At 34.3% G+C, this 23,328-nt stretch overlaps 1 protein-coding gene and 1 long non-coding RNA gene across 34 annotated transcripts in view; one reads left to right on the forward strand and one right to left on the reverse strand.

Moving 5' to 3' along the window:
• Nucleotides 1–23,328, forward strand: part of LOC125678140 (disabled homolog 2-interacting protein-like) — a 75,892-nt gene that overhangs the window by 32,279 nt on the left and 20,285 nt on the right. For 12 of the 33 annotated variants that reach the window (XM_056154632.1, XM_048916309.2, XM_056154630.1 and 9 more), the window contains 2 exons: nt 16,715–16,827; nt 17,138–17,250. In XM_056154632.1, coding sequence (XP_056010607.1) covers nt 16,715–16,827; nt 17,138–17,250 — 226 coding nt within the window. Of the gene's footprint in view, nt 1–4,346; nt 4,378–7,018; nt 7,092–7,287; nt 10,667–11,062; nt 13,560–16,714; nt 16,828–17,137; nt 17,251–21,137; nt 21,266–23,328 lie in introns of those variants that run through there. The other 21 variants (XM_048916307.2, XM_048916308.2, XM_048916312.2 and 18 more) reach the window with 8 other exon arrangements.
• Nucleotides 17,115–19,531, reverse strand: LOC130051832 (uncharacterized). The gene is made up of 2 exons (XR_008800096.1): nt 17,892–19,531; nt 17,115–17,365 (listed from the first exon to the last, which is right to left on the reverse strand). It is a non-coding gene; the product is annotated as an uncharacterized LOC130051832 (long non-coding RNA).

Consider the following 23,328-nt stretch of genomic DNA (forward strand, 5'->3'; position numbering starts at 1 on the left):
TTTGTTAATTCCCTGTTTAGTTGCTAAACGCTCGGTACCAGGTGTGAATGTCACTGGTCCTCGGAGATGACCTTAAAAACGGATGCCCTGTGTCACAGTAGATGTGGCACGCTAAAGAACCCTCACTGCTCAATGGCTGTAAGTGCCGAGCATAGGCCTAAATTTAAAAGCCCTTCACCGGTCATGGTGTCGTCTCCATATGAGTGAAATATTCTCGAGTGAGACGTTAAGCAAGATAAAAATCAATCCCTGTATGATTCATATATTAAACATTAGGTGACAATATACATGTATGTTTTAGAATCATTGGCAGAGAAAATTCATATAGATATCAAATAATGAATTAAATACCATATATAGTTTAGTTTTCTGATTTTAACTGCAATGGCGTAAAAAAAAAAAAAACCATAAATAGAATTTAAAAAAAAACAACAAAAATAAACGTAAGACCGTGGATAAAGAAATACATTTTAGGTATATAATGAATATTGAAATCTTTCAATATTAATATCAACATAATGTAATTATTTTGTACGTATCAAAATTTCGTTCTGTCTAAATTGTTTCTAAATTTACAACATTTCAATCAGGTTTTCCGTTTATCGTGAAGATTGTTTATCGTGTTTTGCGTTTATCAGGTATATCGTGAAGATTGTTTATCAGGTTTTGCGTTTATCAGGTTTATCTTGTATCCTATTGTATTGTGTGTGTATCCTATCGTATCGTGCTTGTATCCCATCCTATTGTGCGTGTATCGTGTTCTATCGTTTATCATGTCAAGAATAACGTTGCGGGTACTGTACATACTGATATATAGGAAAATCTTCTTCTCCAGAACCACTGGGTTAATTTCAATCAAACTGGAACAAATCCTCCTTGGGTAAAGGGGATTCAAGGTTGTTGAAATGAAGGGCCATGCTCCCATCAGAGGGGAGATAATCACAAAAATGCAAAAATAGAGTTGGATCATTTAAAAATCTTCTCAAGAACCACTGCATGGACCAGAAGAGCTGAAATTTACATGAAAACTTCCCGACAAAGTGGAGATTCAAGTTTGTAGAAATCATGACCCCTGGGGTTAGGAAGGAGCCTCAATAGCGGATCAAAGTTTTACATGCAAATGTATTTGGAACCAAACTTAGCACAAAACATCCTAGATGAAATTTGTTGATATGAAAGGTGATATATCCATCTACAAAAGCATAGAATGATTGATGAATACGTAGTGAATTTTAATTATTAAGTTTGATATTTAATGAATTCTTAATCATTACCTTTGAAAAGTTTTTTCTGAACCAAGCTGCTTGTATAATGATAGTTTTGCTCAAGGTTGTTTATTGCGAGGAACTGCTGCTCAGGTGGGCGATGTGGCCCATGAGCCTCTTGTTACTTCTTACTTATGAGGAAACATCACCAGCTGTGGATGAAATACCACAAATTTAGACATATGCGTAGCACTCAGGGCTATAGCAGTGAGGGTTCTTAACATGCCAATGTGCTATGTTGCAACATGGGACCTCCGTTTTAAAGTTTTTTAAGTCCAAAAAGACTTGTGACATTAAGTTCTAGATGTTTGGTGAAGGAGTAATCACTACCTATGTTGTCTTCGGTTTGATGTGGCAGTGACACGAGGGAGGCTCAACTCATGACCTCTCAGTCATGAAGCATTGATGCTTTAACCACTGAGTTAATTATTGACTGTATAGGAGGTATGCAGTTGTTTGGATTTATTATTAACTATGTAGAAGGTTGTTATGGTTAATTATTGAATGTTTAGGAGATATACAGTTATTTTGGTTAATGATTGACTTTGTAGGAGTTATGCGATTATTTTGGTTTTAAGATCATTGCCTGCATCAGAGTGTGTGGTCCTGGCTGTAATACCAAATCAGGCCTTCTTATAAGATCCTTTGGAAGTTCTACTTTTTTTCCACTTATATTTTGACCCTCTCCCAAGATAAAAGCTGAAATTTTAAGATCAAATAAAACTTTTGTTTATTTTCAGGTTGCATTGTTTTCCCTTTGTTCCAATTGATATCTCTTTCAAAATTACCCAATCATTGTAGGCCTGTAAGCAGCAGGTAACAGCTGTGACTGATAGAGAATTGTACAGTGAAAACTGCCTAATCTGACACTTGTGAAATCTGTTTCACTGGGCATTCTGACCCTTATTTTCATATTTTCATTGTTTTTTACACTGTTTATTCCAACACACTGTATTCTGACAAAACAAAAAATTTGTGTAGTTACAATATTGCTGTGATGTAACGATGAACAATTTTAGGGCAAAGGCATATAGGTACAAGAACAGCTGAAATGGCCCTAGATTTTAATCATGCTTCAATTTCTCTGATATTCAGAAATACTTAGAAACAATTGGTTTTCAGCCAAAATGACTAATATTTTCAAATATGACAATGATGCTGTAAATCAGGTTTTGGGTGATAAAAAAGCAATTTAAAGTAAAAGTACTCATGATATACATACACATTGATATGTTCAATGAAATACCAGTCTGGAATCTTACTAATTTTCAAATTTATTTAGATTTTTAAGATGTTGATTTTTTTAGTATTTTTTTTTTTTTTTTTTTTTTTTTTTATACATCTGTTGTACAGATAATATTCAATGCAATTTTAAAATTAACATGAGATCTGTCACTCTCCGGTCTTTTGATGTGTACGCAGCACGCTGTATCAAAAGACAGGAGTTTAAAATATCTAATTTTAATCAGATTAATATGCAGTAGTGTACACACAATTTGAATAAATGCACATTTTGAAATTTTATCTGCAAACATGACTCCCTACTGAACTTATAATCATTTTTGTATATCTTGATAAAGTTTTACAATCATTGTGTGCTTTGAAATCACATTTAGAATTCGGGCCAAATTCATAGACTGTATCATAGTTCATGAACCTGATTCTTACATTTTCCACATTTCTTTCACTGTAAAGGTACTATCTCAACTATGTTATTATCAGAAAATAGGAGATTAACTGTATGTATACATTATTAGATAGTGATAATCCACAGCAGTGATGATTACAGTGCACAAAGCAAAATCCTTGTCCCATACCTTTGTCACTGGGATATCAGAGGGATGTTTTCCTTTGAAAATTAATATTGTAGATTATCTCGCTCTCAACAATGCCTTTTGAATTACTGGAACCATTTCTGAGTTTAAATTCTTGATATGAAGTAGGTACTTTTAAAACTGATAAGTATCTGTGTTAAAGGAAAGTTTGGACATAATTGAGCTTTGTTTTCAATTCTCTGAGTTTATGGGCTAACAATTAAACTTCTCAATTTAACATTTCTTTGTAATTATGAATTGTATTAAACAGTGCCTTGAAACTCACTAAGAAATGTTTGAAATGAAAAGATTCTTTCTTTTTTTTTGGTGGTTGTCGGTAAATGGTAATGATATCACCTACACATTGTATTACAAGTGTGTTTAAAGAAAGACCACTTTGAACTTGAATGTTTAATTCAGTTTACATTATGGGGAAGAAAATATTCAAATTTGGAAAGCTTGAATCATTACCGGTCAAGAAAAGCTCATAATATGGCCATCATGTTAATAAAATTTGTTTCTCACTTGGCTGTTGAAGTGTCAAACCCAACACGTTGATAAATGGTTTGTTTGCCACATACCTTGTGACATTAGTAAGTAAATTGTATATACTGTTAATAGAGGGAATTCATAAGGTTAGTGATTGTGGCCATTATTATTGGAATTTATGAAAGAATTTGACCGTAGGGGATATTTGATTCATTGATTGGTAGAGGAGATTAGGATCTGTTGGACAATTTGGATTATGAAGTAGGGATAAGCGGGATAAGGAACCAAACAGTAATCTTCTGAAGTGTGTTGGACTCCACTCTAGCATTTCCTGTTGTTCAGAGTCTGATGACAACAGTCACAGGAGACAGAAAGGCAAAATTCTATACATCTGCTCCGGACCCAATTAACACATTTTGCACAACTGTCATACCTTGTTTTTATAGTGTTGATGATAAGCCATATCTATAATCAATGATAGATAACCGGGACTGCTATTTATGTGTTACAAAGAATTATGTCTCTTGTGTTTTGCCTACCTTGTAATCTAAGATTGACATACCCATGTACCTTGGATAAAACTGGAACATGCAATAACCGTAACGATTCAAAGTCAGTCGTGTACTGACTACAAACACCTACGTGTGGTTATTTCCAAAACTGAAAATGTGTGTCAGGTACGATTAGACTAGTTGTGAGACGGATCAGAGATTACAATATTATCTGTATGTTTATTGTAAGTGAACTTACAGTGGGTCCTCAGCATGTCACATGTGTAAAATTGGATATTTAATGACAACGCAGAAAAGGTAAATACAGGATTTCGTGTTTTAATATGATTCAGGAATAGTTTTGTATTTGAATTTTATGTGTGCTTGTTGGTCTTTAAAAAAGTTAGAGACTCTTTAATCTTCCATTAACTTGGAATTTACATTTAAAACTGAAAAGTAGGGTCAACTTTCTTAATAATGACAACGATTCCCAAGAAGTGTACGGTCTGTTACGTGAGTATGATGTTTATAGAAGGGGCTTACTCTGAGAACATTCTGTATCCTGAAAACATCACGATATTTGTGGGGGGTTAGATGCACTATGATCAGATAGAATGTTTTAAAACCCTAATGTCATGGTGAACAAAGACCTGCAGTGTTGCCCTCATTACACATCATTGTAATTAAGTGCCAATAATCTATGAGATAAGCCCTTGCACTTCCCAAAGATACATGTACGTATTTTTGGTGGAAAAATCTGCAGATGGTGTAATTGAGTGCATTTCATTGATTTTATGGGAGGAAACAGTACTGCTCTATTCTGGTTATAATTTACAGCTTTATTGTATTTATTCACACCTAGCTATTCTGTAGAATTAAATTTGACCATATAATTCTTGCATTGTTTATGTAGTTGAAAATGATAAAGATTTTAAGGCTTTTAAAGTGAACTGTATACAGTGAATTCATTTACCTGTCAATATGATATATGACCTATATCATTCACTCTGATACTAAGGTATAGTATGATTTATATTCTAATTATAACCACACCTTTTATGAAATTTGATGACAAAGAAAATTAATACAATAGGAAAATAACTGATATTTCTATATCAGATTTGAATTTACTGACTGGTTCTTTAAATGTATGTCTGGACACAATGCTGGGTTGATTCACATCTAACAATTGAAAGGGAACTCATAATGTTCCTCCTCATCTATTCTGTATTTACCATCAACGTCATTTAAAAGGTGCATAAATCCAAATGATTTCGTAACAAAATTTGAGCAAATCACTCACAGGAACTGCTCCAACATGTACAGGCAATGTTTTTACAATTGCAAACACTCATAACCTTCAAGATCTATATTAAAATGCTTAAATTCTAGTCTGTCAGTTTGTATGTCTCTGTAGTTAGATACAAAAATTTTAGTGTGGCCATAACTTAGCAATTGCTTCCTGTTCTGCTTATTCCTTGTGACATATTTTGATTTGATTAAACCATAACTCTTGGAGCTAAGGATGGGACAAGCCACAATGAAGGTAAAAATGTACACATTTGATGTACAGTACAGAGAGAATTTGTACACATTTGATGTACAGTACAGAGAGAATTGTTTTCAAAACTTAAATTGTTGAATCAAGTGTAGCGGTCAGCCAGGTTTGATCACCGGTGGCCAGTTAGCTCAGTTGGTAGAGCACCTGACTAGAGATTCAGGGGGCCCGGGTTCGAATCCCGGTCTGGTCCGTTGCATTTTCTCCCTTCCTGTTACACAAGCATTAGTTAGCTGGTATGGAGGTGGGGGAGGGGGTTCATCTCTCATATCTCCAGCTTACACCTTGCCTTCTTTCTCTCCTACCTCCTTCCCTCAATTCTTTTCTATGATGCCTGACTCACTTCCCCCTCCATTTTACCAACTACATGTATAGTCAAACACTCTTTCAGGTGAGCATATTAACCTATGAGTACTCATATTTGCTGGCTAATAAAAGGCATGCAAGATAAAATGGGAAGGGTGTAGCTCAGCTGCTTCAGGGAAAATTGGAGAAAGGGCCATAGAAAGGCAACAAGGAAATCCTATAATTATCTCTCTTCAATCTAGTAGCAAAGAAGTGAAAAAAGCTGAGTTGAAATTCCCAGTCATTTGATCATTTGTTTAACTGTCCACATAACAGGCAATGAAACACCTGTGAATTCAGGTGTACAATCAGTGAAATTTTAATTTAATAAATATTTAAAACCCACCTGAAGTTCAACAATATTACAAGTTCAGAAAAGGTGATTCATGAGAAGAAATGGTTTTAATTGGTGTAAGTTAATAACCCAGTAACAAATAATGCTATCAATTTACTCCATGTAAGTTTTAATGAAAAAAAGAAAAACATGTACCACCTTGTTAGGTGCACATGAGAAAATTTTGAAAAGTTTTGTAGAAAATAATCAATGCATGAGAAAACAATTACAAACTGTAATAGGAAATAAACACACTTCTTGACATATTAGAAGACAGTAAAAGTGATTAACTAAATTTATCTTGCTGACATAATGACGTTGAAATGTGATCTGTGTGTAATGTTTCTTCTTCTTTTGTCTGGTCTCGTTCATGGATTTTATCAGTACCCAGTGACTTTATGGTCTGTAAAATAATACCTATGTTTGGTTGTCTGTGCAAAATTTGGTATGACATTTTGGGCTTTCAAACAGTTGTTTAAGCTTTCAATTGTCCCATTAGTTATTTAAATGAAAATACAAGCATTATAATACGCCATGTGAACGTAGAGGTAAGTCGTAATTTGCACTCTTTGTTGTAGTGAACTTAGACAGTGGGTGAAGGGAGACAACTCTACATGTTTTATTGCTGTTAGCACGACTTCCTTGCCTGTGTTCCTTTAATCTCTATGCGTTGTCTATTTTAGTAATGCACCTCTTTATTTTCCCTGTGTCTTCCTTTGTAGACCTGACTGATGGTTCTGAATTCTTTGAAACTAGATCCAAAAGAAGACCTATGTTTCAACGATTCCTGCGTAGGTACCCTATGTATTCATAACCATCACTAACTCCCCATTTCTACTTTCTAACGGAGCATGTTTTCATTTCCATTTTTGACTAACAAATGCAATGACTTAATTAATGTTCATACATAATTTTGTATTTACACACTAATGATCTCATGCGGAAACATTAACTTCTAGTATATATAGATGGTTTTCCATCGAAGCGATTAAGCAAGAGTTATTTCCCATTGGCCGCCATATTGTAGGTTAACATGCCCGGATTCCTTCATTATTCAACCAAGATCAGCCTAGTTATTCTGGTCACTGAGGTGGAGATAAACTGTTTTTCTTATTAATATACATTTGTTAATGCATTTTTTACTTCATAATTGCAATATTGCAAAGATTTCCCCCATATATTTCTGCCTTACATGTTTGAAATTGGTTGCCCAAAGAGGAAAATCCACCAGTTTGACCTACAAGATGGCGGCCAAGGGGAATAACTCGGGGTCAAAATACGTCATATGAAAACCATCTATACACTTTTAATGATGTTTGAATAAAAAAAGATATCTATTCTTTTATTAACAGTGTAGGTAACTTCGATAGAAAAAAAACCCCAGTATCAATCTCTTCTATAGTTACCGCTATAGTACAACATAGTTTTCCGATAAAATCTCTGCATAGCTGTATAAATGCAACATCTAACATCATTGTTATCTGGTGGAAATCGTTATTCTTTTTAATCCTTGGAAATAGTTTCACATATTACTGTCACTGCTATCATCATAATCCGTAAGTGATATTTTTTGTAAGACACAAATTTAGCGATTTTTCCATAAATTTTGGGTATATATTATATTTAGTAGGAGTTAATTTTAGCAATTACGGAATAGATATAAGCGATATTCAATTTTAATGATCTCGACACTGTCGCTATAATAAAGCCAAAATTAAATCCTTGTCAAATTCTGCTCCTATGGTTAATTCACTATACAGACTTTAGTAATCAGTAGATGTACTCTTTATAAACTAGACTATAAATGAATGAAGTTAAAAACTCAAGATAAAGGAAGTATTGCAATTAGTATCTGTTGGGAAATAGCTATCTTACTCATAACTCACTGATAAAACTGTCTGGTAGGGAGATAGAATCCTAAGCAGAAGAGGAAAATGTTCAAATGGACAATAAATTTATCAATGAATGGAGAAAAAAACAGAATGAAAGAAAAGAAATTTACTATTGTATTTCTGATACAGCCATTGTATGGCAGTCTTTTTGTGATTTGCATTAATACAAAATTAAGAGGAAGCTTAGGAAAGCCATCAATTATCACATTAAGAAGGCTGCAGGATATTGCAGGCCTTGGTAGAAAAGTAAAGAGAAGCATATGGACAGGGGCTAAACCAGGGAGAGCATCTGGATACAGGGGTTGCTGGCTGTCATTTTCAATCTCCATTTATCACCTCAACAATACAGCACCCAGGGAGGGCTCGTTAGTGTTACAGCGCCAGAACAACTGAACATGTCATTATAGGATATTTGACTCTAACTGTGGAAGTGGGTCAAAGAGTTGGGGGGAGGGGGGGGGGCATCAGAATGTGTCTCCAGTTCAAACAAATATTAAATTTAAAATGCAAAATAAGAATGGTGCAATATCTGCAATTTTTATATCCCAAAACAATACATGTATGAAAAGATGGTGTTACTGATATTTTTAAAGAGTACAAATAACTGTCATTATAAAGAGGTTTTGCAATGTGCAACAAAACTGTTGGATACAGTAGTGGTATATAACTAAATCTGTGGTATTACTAATGTGCAAGATATATACATTTTGATACCAAGGGGAGATGTAGGATTTTCAGGAAAACTTGAGAAGGTGATGAAGGACAATTAAATGCACATTATTAAAAAAAATGACAGAATAAAGTTAAAAGTTTACGAGAGACTGGCTACCTTAATGATAAGACTAAGTGAGTTTTAGGAAACTCTCTGATATAGATTTAGGTGCAGTGAGTGTGTCCAATCAAAAAAAAGAAACAGACATTCCCTATCAGTGATCCTTGGACATCTGGCCACAACTGTCTGCACATCACTGCAAGGGGTAACTCAGGGGGTCTGGAGAAGCTTTCTTTTTATCAGTGGCCAATGTGTGAATATCCTCATGAGGAGAGACTGATCTTCCCATGAATAATCAATATAATCTATGTATTTATGTTAAAATAAACCTACATCAGTGTTTTTTCCCTCGATTTTCTGTTTGTATGGCCTCTTCATGTTTTTGCACTTTTCACCTGTATTAGATAAGTATACTTTCTGATTGATTGGGTCTTCCATTCATCATCTGCCACTGTTTGGGTTAGCACTCCCACCATCAAGATAGACTATATTTTGTTCTTGGTACCACACGCACAGAGGGAAGGCATCAAACCTGCACTTGGCCATAGATTGTCAAAAAGGTCAATTACAAAGAACAGTATTATCTATAGGAAAAGCAAAAGTGAAAAGAAATATGAATATTGCCATAGCAAAAGGACTTTCCAAACACCTCCAAAGACAGTTGTTGAAGAAGTCTCTTTGTGTTGGGCGCAGTTAATCATTGTTCTTATCCGATAAAAAGTTGCTTTTCGTGACCGGAAATTTCTTCAAGTACTTTACCGACTGATTTTTTTTTATCCTATTTGAACTGGCTTTTAAGGATTTCACAGGGACATCCAAAGGATTCTTGAGAGATTATTAGAACAAACTAAGGCGTGCATTACATGCACGAAGGTAACACCACTTCTATATGCTGAGTAGGACCAGTTGACTGGATTATCAAGGGGTAGTAATCAGGTTTGGAGTGGAGGAGACAGAGAGGAGATGGTATCAAGCTCACAGAGATAGGAACCTCCTTAATGACATGGAATTATATGCCTGAATGAGCAGTACATCACTCTAAATTTTCCAGATTCCTGTACTTGATACCTGCATGTTTTGAAGAACCTATCATAATCTCGATGAAGCTTTGTCAAATGTTCCAGACGCTTCAAAAAGAACTCATTTTAGCACCAGGTCATTGGTCAATCGTAGAGCACCTTAGTTCTTCTTTTGTGTGCCAAGATTTGAAGGAGTTAGGTGCCTACCTAATGAAAATCTTTTTGTAAACACCATTGAAAAAAAATCTCTTTGTTAATAATAATCCAATTAACCAGGATTATCAGCTATTGTGTATTCTCTTTGGTGTTGACAGTTTGTTTAATGAGTGGGTGAAAAGGTATTTTTGTTTCATAAATGTAAATAAGCAAGATCTTATCAAAGTCATGTACAGTCATATATAGATAGACTCAGAGAAACAGTTTTTTAAAAAGTTAAGGTAGAACAAAGAATGACAGAGAAAAAGAAGCTCTGAAAGGGACAAGATGAAAGGCAATCAGGAGCACTGCCAGTTCTGAATCATTTATACATTTATTCATTTGTTTATCATCCTCTGGAACATCTCTGTATTGTAAATTGGATGTGATACCAAGGAACATTGGACAAAAATAGAAGAGGAACGTTGTTTTTCGTTGACTGACCGTTTTAGATGGTCATGTGGATTATTCGCTTTCTTAGGGATTTGTGGGGTAGGTGTGAAATTGAATTTATATTTATGGGGAAAAAATTTGATACATATTTATGTAATAGAATAATGTACATTATGTATGTATATATTTCAATGTGATAGCTCCCACCATGCTACGAAATTAAGGCTTTATAGAAAGTCTGTTTAGAATTAGATATTCAAGGACAACCTGAAATTTTTTACTAGGGGAGATTACTCATTTTTCAGGTATGTATCACACTAGAATAAAGGCTAGCATGGGGTGAACTTTAGTTCAGTGACTCTATTTTAACAACTCTAATGGGATAAATTGACTGACCACCTCCATATATCAGATTTTCACCATTTGTATATTGATTTTCACTCATCTAAATGTTGCATTGTATTTCCTGAACAATTCTTGGTCATCAATTTATAGATGGAGTAACAGCATGAATTGTCAATAATCAGGTAATTAATTACTAAAGTACAATGTACCTGGATGACAGACATTCAGGTGTGCTTGCTGCATCTGTTTCATTTGGGAAAAACCACATTGTCATAACTATGTGTCACTAAATATTATATCATAATTAGTTTTTTACTTGTGTATTACAAGTCGTATGTTCCTATGAAGTTTTGCTTGACGTGTATTACAAGTCGTATATTCCTATGAAGTTTTGCTTGATGTGTATTACAAGTCGTTTATTCCTATGAAGTTTTGCTTGATGTGTATTACAAGTCGTTTATTCCTATGAAGTTTTGCTTGATGTGTAATACAAGTCGTATATTCCTTTGAAATTTTGCTTGACGTGTATTACAAGTCGTATATTCCTATGAAGTTTTGCTTGATGTGTAATACAAGTCGTATATTCCTATGAAGTTTTGCTTGATGTGTATTACAAGTCGTATATTCCTATGAAGTTTTGCTTGACATGTATTACAAGTCGTTTATTCCTATGAAGTTTTGCTTGATGTGTATTACAAGTCGTATATTCCTATGAAGTTTTGCTTGATGTGTATTACAAGTCGTTTATTCCTATGAAGTTTTGCTTGACATGTATTACAAGTCGTTTATTCCTATGAAGTTTTGCTTGATGTGTATTACAAGTCGTATATTCCTATGAAGTTTTGCTTGATGTGTATTACAAGTCGTATATTCCTATGAAGTTTTGCTTGACATGTATTACAAGTCGTTTATTCCTATGAAGTTTTGCTTGATGTGTATTACAAGTCGTTTATTCCTATGAAGTTTTGCTTGATGTGTATTACAAGTCGTTTATTCCTATGAAGTTTTGCTTGATGTGTATTACAAGTCGTTTATTCCTATGAAGTTTTGCTTGATGTGTATTACAAGTCGTATATTCCTATGAAGTTTTGCTTGATGTGTATTACGTCTGTATTGATTTAGGTTTTTCACAGTGACATACTCTCAAGACACAAGTTTTCTTATACTTCCTTTTCACATCATCATAAGTTTCTGGTTAAAAAGATAACTATAGAAAACGGTAAATGGCAATTTTATTTTGGGTTTTTACTTCACCATTATCACAGGATATGAGGAAGTGGGAAAGATCTTAAAATCTGAAAGAGAACCAACTGTTGCATCAAAGCTGCACCCTGGTGGGATAATCTGCTAGGTGGATGTATATATTTAGTGATTGTTTGTAATGTTGCTTTGGTTCTTCGTGTAGTCACTATGATTTACATTAAAACAAGACAGGCTTACTTTCATACTGTCAAAAAGATCTAGATCTCCGTTCTCATTGATTTTGTAAATATTTGTCTTTCATCTTGTTCAAAACACATCACCACGAAATGATCACTAGAATAAACATGTAATACACTGATTAAAGGGGTAAATGAATTGGGGAGATTCAGGAAATGAAGTAACACTTTCCTTTGGACGTGAGCCTTTAGTAAGGAAGTAAGACCAGATGACAGTTCCCATTGTTAAATAACATTAGGTGGAGGATAGACAATTTAATATATTGATCAGTTGAGGAATGATACATGGGGTTTTACAAGGAAATGATGTGAAAATATGCCTTGAATATACATGAACAAAATATTGGATGTACCCAGATTTGTTTGCCAGAAGAGGTCTGTGGGACTTCTGAAATATTATGTGAACAGGAAAAAATAAACAAAATCTGACTGTGAAAGGACATTCTCGCATCCCTGTTTTTTTTTTAAAGCTTCTTGTGTCATTCCGGATAGGGATTTATGATTTGATGCCAAAAGCATTGCTCTCGGTGGTCGCTGCACCTCTGTAGATAAGATGATTGCCGGGTATATTGCCCTGCTGTCAGGGATGTTTTATTGTGGATTAAAGATGATGAATGGATGTAAAGCTCTCTGAACACTTTCCTATTCTTTTGTTATGCAGTTCAAAACACCAAGTAATCTTGTTATTTTCTTTACATGAGGCCTGGTGAATCACACTTTTCTATGGATATTTTGTTTTTCCATTTGATCAATGATTTGGCATTGTGCTACATTTGCTACTAAGTGGAACAAGTTATGGACTGACTGTTTGTGTCTGCTGGTATTTGATGAGTGGTCGCTTGGAGCTGTTCTTGGAGACAGGTTTGCAAGAATTATGGTGATCATTTCTGATAGTCAATATGACCTATCTCTGAACTGACTGATTGGGTAGTAGTGTTTTGAGGAGAAAAAGAGTGCAAAACTCTAAAAGAAAGAAAGAAAAATTATGGAATACTTGTGTTGTTGTGGAAATTCTGATGAGGGACAGAAGAAGCAAAAAATAAAAAGATTTTTTGGAAGGAAGTACAAGAAATTTAATGGAGAAGAGGTGTCTCAAAATAGTCTAGATGAACATGAAGAAAGTTTTGGTGAAAATGTGACCGAGTCAAATGATTTTAATCATTCTTGCAAAGAAGTGGGAAAAGGGGAAGTGATGCATGATGATTCAGGTAAGCTGTCAGTCACATAATATCAGAAGTGATGATACCGGTACTTCTCAGGTAAGCTGTCACAGTCACATGATATCAGGAGTGGTGATACCCGTACGTACTTCTCGGGTAAGCTGTCAGTCACATAATATCAGAAGTGATGATACCGGTACTTCTCAGGTAAGCTGTCACAGTCACATGATATCAGGAGTGGTGATACCCGTACTTCTCGGGTAAGCTGTCAGTCACATAATATCAGGAGTGGTGATACCGGTACTTCTCAGTTGAACATCATTTTTACTTTTCCATTGTGAATCATATGATGCTTGAAATATTTGAATTCATGTTCTGACCTTGTAAACGTATGTGGGTTTGACTGAATGAAACACTGCAACGAGACTTGCATGCATCTTAAGTACTGTGTTTTCATTGTGAAGAAAGATGTATTTTACACATATTTCAATTGCAAAGGTACATAAAAAGAGATTCAATTCTTCAGGAATTATGCTTTTCCCTCTAGAAACATCCACACATTTAATTAACCATTTTTTTGGAATATGCAAATATAGAAATGTTTCAATATCACCACAGTTTCCTTAATAGAATATGAAAGGCAATGGAGTCATTCAATTTTATAAAATCTTGAGCTTATTACAGAGAACTTTGAGAGTAATTTGGATACTCCATGTGAGTTGTGGCAAAGAGGAGGATATACTGGTGTCTTGAAGTTCAATTTCTTGAAGCCAGGTCTAGGTCCCTGTTTCCCTTAAATTTATTTTTTAGTAAAACGTCTTTTTAAAACTAGATACCAAAAGAGCTACGTACATGCTGATTCTACCTTTGGTTTCAGACGTCTCCATATGAGTGAAAAATTATCCGAGAGGGACACTAAACAAGATACAAACAAACAACAAACCTTTGGTTTCTAAGCAGTGAAACCAAATGCTGTGCATGAAAACAAATTATTTGCTTCTTTTTTTTATCAAATTACAACTGAATTATACTTTGAGCTGACAGTATTATCCAGAAAATGTCACTGATGCAAGATATCGTATGGTGTTTGATAATAATTACTGATTTTCAACATTCTTGATTTCAAGACCCTCAAATATTAGAATTCTCGCCATCTCTCATATTTTTTCTGCACTCCCATGGACTTTTTTGAGATTTGTCCATAATTTTTTTAGATGGAATTATGGTTGCATATTGTGCATAATGTAGATATGTAGGAATTCACAATTGAAGTGAACACAAATATGATTTACTGCATGCAATATTTAGCAGCTCCACTTTATAGATTCTGTTAAAATTATTTCTTATGTATGTATTTAAAAACCAAGAAGAAAAGTTGTCAATCTATAAAAGGTTTTTGTGCGTGTGTGTGTTTTAGCATTATTAAATTTTCTTACAGTTATGAATTATGATTATGCCCCCTCCCCCAAAAAAGAATTCATGACAAAATTACACATTCCATATTCATAATAACAAGAAATTAAAAAAAAACAGTAATAAAATAATAATACAGTTTTCTGCTTGTTGAATATGTCATGTTTTGTGACAGCTAGATCACTTGTTGTATGAAGAATTGGTTTCAGAGGAAAGTGGGATTGTTTTCCAATACCTCTTTAGTAATTGCCAGGAAGTATAGTATTGATCTCTGAAGATGACTCATAGGATGGGAGAAAGTGTCCCATATCAGTTATGTTGACAGAGCCAACAACCTATATCTCCATAGAATGTCTCCTATTGCTGTCATACCACTAAATATCCTATTTGTAATCAGTCAATTAGTGAAGGATCACATTTGTATCCTCCCCAAATTAGTCCAGCACCGTGTAGTCTTATATATGCAGTTGTTTTCAGTCTCTATGACAGAAATCATCTAGAACATAACTAACACTCTTTAAAATTAAGTAATTGGTAGAGATCTTCCCGAAATCTCTTCTTATTAACAAATGTACTTATAAATACCAGTAGTTTAATACCTAAGTCATATAAGTTATACATTTTATGCAGCTTATACATTTTAACTCAATCAAATTAAAAAGTGATCCAGCTGATTTCCTTTTTTATATGTTTTCTCTCCAACTTGGATAATACCCCCCCCCCCCCCATTTATGATCACATATTGACATTGCAGGGTATGGGGTAGGGAGAACCCTTTTGAGTAATGGAACAATGTGTGAAGAAGGAGTTAAGATTCATGTTTAACATAAAATCATATTTAGTTCAACTAGATATTAACAAATCCACTTTCTCCATGATTTTTCTATTAATATTTTCCCCATATGTACATGTACATCCAACATATAAAGTTGATGCTTCATAAATATGCATTAGAAAATCATTGTTTTTCCCTTGTATTGAATAGACCAGTACTTCATTAATATTAATGAATGATTTGTCGAATTTGTCAGAAATTAAAATTTTATATAGTTATCATAATGCCAAAATTGTTTAAAATTCTATTGAATATGGCACATACAGCTTTAACATAGATGAAAAATAAAAACCCACCATTTTCAGACAGCTGTTTTTCTTTTTTTCAAACTTAACCTGAAAGAAAAATTTCTAAGTAAAATGGAGAGTGTCAATTGTTGAAGAAAATCCATTTCAGTGTTTAACACACTGAACGGTCATCTTTAAGTGTTACTAAATTGACATAAGAGTTATACTTAGAAATTGTGACCTTTTCCAGATTGGGGAGGGTTACCAAAAAAACAACTCTGTAATCTGGGTAAATTTTTAAAAAGTGCTTTACTCTTACGATCTAACCAAATTATCATCTAATGTATATGCTGGGTTTTTTTTAATGTAAACTTGACTTATAACTCTCTTCATGTATGTCCATCCTCTAACATTCACTCCACTTTTCATATTGTATACACCTTTTTTGTTTATACTTTATGTATCATGATGATGAGCCGTAAGGCTTAAAGCCAATAAACAATACAATACAATACCAAAAAATCTTCTTAATTTAGCTGCAATACTCTAAAAATTTCCCATATTCCTCCATGAGAGTTGACTGCACTTGGTTGAATATAAGTAAGTGAATTTTAAGAACATTTGACAAGTATGTCATGGGGAAATGTCCACATGTACTTATTTCAAGCTATTCAGTCTATTACTGTTTATATTTAGATGTGAAAACTGTATTATTTTCTAATTGACAGATTCCTCATATGAGAAGTTGTCAGACAGGAGAGGCAGTGAACCACTGGTGTCATCTTCGCTAGATCTTCGAGGAGACGTCATGGACACGAGTTCTACTCCCTCCAAAATCGCAGTGAGTGGATTCATGTCATTTAGGACTTGCTTCCTCAGACCATCTCTGTGTCTGGTTTCCTTCTCAGCTAATATTGAATTAGTTAGGACCATAATTTCAGTAGACTTTGGTAGTTATCAAGTGTCAAAGGCATTTGGTATCTCTGCTGAACTTATCGAACATAATACTTTGTATACATTTTTAAAACAAGCATGCACCAGTTTGTATATATATTTTGTACATCACACATGCAATATGTACAAAATTTATAATAAATGAATTCTGAAAAATGCAACATAATCTTGATATTTCAAATGTTTTAATCCTTCAGAATTTCTTCATGAAGAAGGGGTTCAAGTCCAGCAATCTGAAAAGAACAAAGAGTGTAACCAAATTGGACAACCGAAAGAGGTCTGCCTCTCATGTGATGGACAGTCATGAATCGTAAGTAGAGCAGGATCTTAAGAGTTATCTTTCTTAATATGAACCTGTTGTAGCTAGCGACAGCTGGAGTTACTTCCCTTTTAATGTGGTGGTATCTTCTACATGTGTTCATGAACTACAAATAAAAAAAAAAAGAATGATTTAGTATTCAGAAGAATACACGTAAAATGCAGAAAGTAAGGATGCTTTGAGAAGTGCATCATTTAGTAACTCTGGTTTCATAAATTGGAAACATTTTGAATTATGCAGGTGTCAGAATATGAAAATAACATGTGTGCAGTTTTAACTGCTTTTAATTTAGTCATACAATGAGTCAGGTATTAGTGTCATCATGTGCTACTCTGGATTTATCGATGCAGCAAGTGATTAAAATACCGCTGTCCAGTCACATGGAAATTGTAACTAAGCACACTGTATAGAGAGCTTCCACTAGGTCTGACCTTCTCCATCAGATGATGGCAGAGGTTTCCACATTTTTAACCCTTCACTTCCACCACAATGGCTTTGGTCATCAAGTTCAAGGGCCACTTCAGGTTTTATACTGTGTCACTTTTGATTAAGGTCATTAGGGGATGTGCTCAATTATAATTTTCAGCAGATAAGAGATCTATGACAGCAGAGAATGTCTCATAAATTCTCACTTTTATGCTCTGTTGGAATTCGAAGGCCTTTAACATCAAGATGGTGGTGAGTTGAAGAATGAGTTGGGACTTCTTCTGCTCTCTGTGATACTGAAATTGACTGACTGACAAATTGTAACAACATCAATGAGAACCGATTCAGATTGATTTATAGTTGATTGTCAGTGGGTATGATATGACATTGAAAATATTCCATGCGATTTTTGGATCTTTAGGATGGTGCAATTTTTTTATCATTTAAATCTTAAGCAAAACCTATATTCCATTGAGTTAACAGAAACATTTATTAGTCCCCTAATGGTTTGTAAAACCAAAGGAGACTTCAGGTCTCTTCTCTGTCAATCCCTCTGTCAGTCAATCAGTCTGTCTCATTAGTTTTCCGGACTGTTTTTCCGTTATGCTTGCGAAACTGATTTTTATATTGTACAATTTTTTTACATTCATTGGATCGTGTTCTGATGGAAAGGCTGTAAAAGTAGGACATCTGAATAGAGACAGTCATTGAAACTTGATCGCTGATTGTGTAAATAATCACTTTATTGATTTGATATTTCAAGCTCAATTATCCCAAAAGAAACATATATCAATGAAAATGTATATCAAATCTGTTGAGTATTTTTTCAGTAGTTAGTGAACAAAGTCTGATCGGTCGGCAGTACTCAATTTACCGCATTTATGCAATCAGACTGAACTCGTGGGTTTTCGAAATCAGCCTTCCATAAGATGATAGTAAGCAGTATTACAATAGTTGTTTCTAATCTGTATAATTAGAATGCAGATATGAATGTTATATCAGTGTGTTGTGTTGTGTTCCATTTGCACAATTATTTCCCCCTCATCTTTTTTGCAAAGACGATGACTCAGATTTGATGATTTTTGAAATGCACGATGAGGGAGTACCAAATTTTCTTGGTTGTTTTTATAATTATAGTTATCAAACCCTGATTTACTGTGTTTATTTTTAAGTTATAGAGTTCTGAATAAGACTATTTCATTACTAGTAAAAACTATACATGCGTCAACTGTATGAACAACGAAACATCAAACTAATTCGATATTGGTAAACATGGTGACTTGTTACCAATATTTTGGGTCATAGTTCAAGGTCAAACAACATTAAATGTACATTCTCTCAAATTACATCTGTCAGATGATGGGGGCGCCAGTATGGGACATGTATTGTTTAAGCAATGCTCTCAGAATGCTTGTTTAATTTGTGGACTATTGCGAAATAGACATGCATTGTTTTTTAATCATACCTGTCATATTTTCATCCCCAAAATTGATCAAGGAGCATATTGCTTTTGGTCTATTTGTCTGTCTGTCTAACTTTGGTCATAACTTTCGAACCAATTTTTAATACAACATCGAAACTTCATTATACCTGGTGAATTAAAAGGACAAGATTAAATCATTGTGGTTTGGTAAATGACAAGGTCATTTATCAAGGTCAAAGCCAATTTACCATTTTTGAATTTCACCAAACTTAGGATAAAAAAGGATAAGTTTAAAATGTTCATGCAGTAATATATTGAATTTGTCACTAAAATGTTCACATACACTTGTAATACTCTTCCATTTTGCTATAGTGGCAGCCTCCTAAGGTTTTACCCCATAGACCCTTAACTAAAGACCCCACCCCCAGTTAAATACTCTTCATACACATCTCCAATAAAGGCTACTTATCCCCTGTAATATATACATGATAATGTACTGTGGTGATAGTTTTGAAATTAGGTACATGTGCTTGATCTGCTGAGGTCACTGTTAGTTTGATTTTCATAGTCGTGGAAAGTCAATAAGCAGAACTCGAGCACTTTTGACGGACAAGTTTTGAGGTTTTGAGGAAGAACACAATACATCCTGTATTAGGGTAATTTACATATTTACACTCATTTAGTAAAAAATATGTCACCTGATTCAATGATATCAAGTTTGCACTCCATAACCCTCAGACATTGAATGTTTACTTGTTTTTCGGTGAATGACTGGCTGTTGATACTTATTGAACATCATCAGAAGTGAGGTGCAAGCTGGTGCATTTGTTTGACAATAGGGTGGGTTTTTCCAACAATAATCATTTTGAGAGAGAAGGAGAGAGAGAGAGAGAGGATATGTGTATTCAAGGGAAATGGATCACATTTTATTTTAAGTTTTAGAAAATTTTTACTCAAGGGTCCTCTTGCCACACCCATCTCATCTGAAGGACTGTGTTTTCCACCTTCAAGCGTGGGCTAGGATAAGTCCTTAGCTTATCCAATACTTATAATGCATATTTAAATGAGAATATGGCTTATACCACTATGTCAATCTAATTAAAATTAGATGTTAGATCCGCTCACATACTCGCAAGAGTGTTGCGAGTATGTGAGCGGATCTAACATCTAATTTTAATTAGATTGACCACTATATCTGACATGGATTGAAATACTGAGCAAACCTAATGTTCTGCAAAAATTTCAAAAGTTGAATACTGCTATATGATCTTTTAATAGTGTCTAAAACTAATTTTTGCGAGTCTTTATTTTTATGATAGTATATGTACAGTGTACAATAGTTATGCAGGGGTTAGGTATCTTTTAAAATGATGGTCGAGCTTGAGAAAAAGATAGGAAAACTAGATATAATCACTTGCTCATTATTTCACAAAATGAATTATTCACCAGCCCATTATTTCACAAAATTATGCAGATCTAATATACAGGAATGGGGTTGATGAAAATAGACAAGAGTGAAATGTCTACAATGACCACTTGATGATTCTGCACCAGACAACTGCACCCTTTTAAAAGATTGGGATTAACACAATATACTTTATGACCAAATTATATTGATGATTGGAATTAGAGTCTTCTTGGTCCCTGCATTAAAAATGACCATACCATGACTCTACATTGAAATAAGCTAATTTTCTATACAGGTGTTTTCATGTATGGAATACTTAGATTCACTGGTGGATTATTTTTAAATTAATACACAAAAGATGTATTAAGATGTTTGTTTTCCATAAAACCCAGACAAAGATAAGTTAATTTTTAGCACTGGTTCTCTCATAATCTCTCCAGAAAGTTAATCTGTGTGAAACTCCTTGTAGCAATTTCTCTCAACCTGCTGATAGTGAATAAAAAAACCTTCAACCCCTCTGTAGTAAGTAATAGACTGAGCCATTGAATTGATTTCATTTGGTGGACTAAACCAGTTTGAGATTGCAGGGGTGGTGATTTACAACTTGTATGTATTGATTGAGTTCAGAGTGCAGTGCTACATTTTTTTCTGAGTTCTGCTCACACCAGCTCAAAAGGCTGAGTAGGTTTTACTTCATTTACAACTTCTCATCAGTGATACTGACCATGGGTCAAAAGAACAAGTGTAAGGTAGGTCATCATTGATGTGCATGATTCTGGTGTGAGTGGGAGTGCATTAGATTTGTTATATGTATCACACTTGTGGTCAGGAGGAGTTGGGGTCAGGGAGAGGAGAGAAATACAGAGACTGAGATATCGGCCATGAGAAAGCCTGAAACATGTTGGATGTCTGGTAATGGAATGTCATTGATCAGGCAGTCAGTGTGTGTAAAGAACCACCAACTGGAATTCAGGGATAAAAATCAATGCCATGTGTGGTAGAAAACATGTGCATGTCATTTTCTGTTTATCACAGTAATACCATTTCGCGACTATTTTGCTGATAATGCCTCTTGTAGACATAGAAAGAAAGTTGGATGAATATACAGTGCTTAATGGATTAAGAACAGTAAGGATCTAATGGATGTGGTTGTACACTGTTCACAGTGGGGTCAGGAAATAGGGGTGGGAAAGGCTCATAATGGAAAGATAAGAGTTAATGTAAAGGAAGACCTGATTTAATCATGATAATGTCTTGAAAAATTTACAACTTGTAGCATACATGCACTAACCTGTTTCATGATTAAAAAAACAACCCAACTTTAATGAAGTATTTCTCAGCAGATTACAGGGGAAAACATCACATTAAACAGAAACTTGGCAAAAAGTTGCAAACTATTCACTTACTGCATTATATTTTATAGACTCTTGCATAGTACTTTTGTAGTGGTACTATAGGTATATCATAGATATTTTTCTGCATCCTTACATATTTATTAGACAGATGTACTGAGGTCAATACACCAATGTATTCAATCTGTGTAAAGCTATAAATAAAATGTTTTACTGGATTTGATGATGGCATGTGAAAAAGTTGTATTAATATTTATAAAACCTCCCACAGGCTTGAATGTAATCTGTGCAGCAAAAATTAGTAATAGAAGCCGAGTATAAACGATATTCTGTAACCATGTAGCGCAAGCTGCAGGATTCTGTAGACGTCTGAAAAAATGACGGCATCAAGTGTATATACAAGGGCAAGTATCTAATGTAAAATTCATCTAGAGAGGAGTGTTGACTTAATTTATTCAGAGATAATTAAATATTGAACACACAGCAATGATGAATTATGTTCTGCACAATCTGCATGCTAACAGTTTAAATGTGGGGAAACTCAATTTACATAGCTCAGAGGGAGAACTATGTAAACTCTAGCCAGTTAGAGATGCATCATCTCCAGGGGAATGTGCAACAGATGATGTGAAATAGTAATTTACTCCACAGATAGGCTCTTTCCCAGGGTTAGATAGCATTACATTCGATGATTCATAATCACTATTTTTAAAAATTGAACTGGAGTAGCTTATAATGGCACCCAGTTAGCTGTGAAATTGTTGTAATACAGTATGCAGAATTTCCTTCAATACCTGGTGCAGTGTATATACCCAGGGCACTTCTGGAATGCAGTTTGCTTTATTTGATACCCATGAACACAAGATTATTAGCCTGTTGCCTCAGGATTCCATTACTAGGGCTCAGTATTGACACAAGTTTGTCAAATATTGTGAAACTCTGATTAGTCACAAGTCTCCATATTTGCTGACTTCCTGACCAAAGCAATTTCCGCTATGAACATTTGACCTTGTTTGCTTTCAAATTTGAGTTGCAATAGATAAATTTCATAGGCAATAGATGAAATATATATTTCCTTGATTTTTCAAAGTCATTGTTATTAGATCTGGATCAAACCTGGTGCCTTATTATATTAAAATTTCCTTGACTGCCTTATTCTGTCTTTGTTGCACATGTTTTAATGTTAATTGAATATATTAAGATTAGCTTAGTGTCCCAGTTCTTTAGTTGGACCATGCCCAAGTTCACTAAAAAAGAAAAAAAATGCTTAGGTCTCTCCACATTCATTTTCCCCACAGCTAGGTATTGTCACAAAGAAGGAAAATAAAAACTATATACATAAAAAAAAATTGAGGCCATGTGTAAACACAAAAGCTCAGGATGAAAGAGCATGCATGTAGAGGTGGTCATTAATTACTGAACAAAAGAAACTGTTGTTGAAAGGAGTCATTTGCTGCTTT

The sequence above is a fragment of the Ostrea edulis genome, chromosome 2 (assembly GCF_947568905.1).
Source record: "Ostrea edulis chromosome 2, xbOstEdul1.1, whole genome shotgun sequence".
NCBI lineage: Eukaryota > Metazoa > Mollusca > Bivalvia > Ostreida > Ostreidae > Ostrea > Ostrea edulis.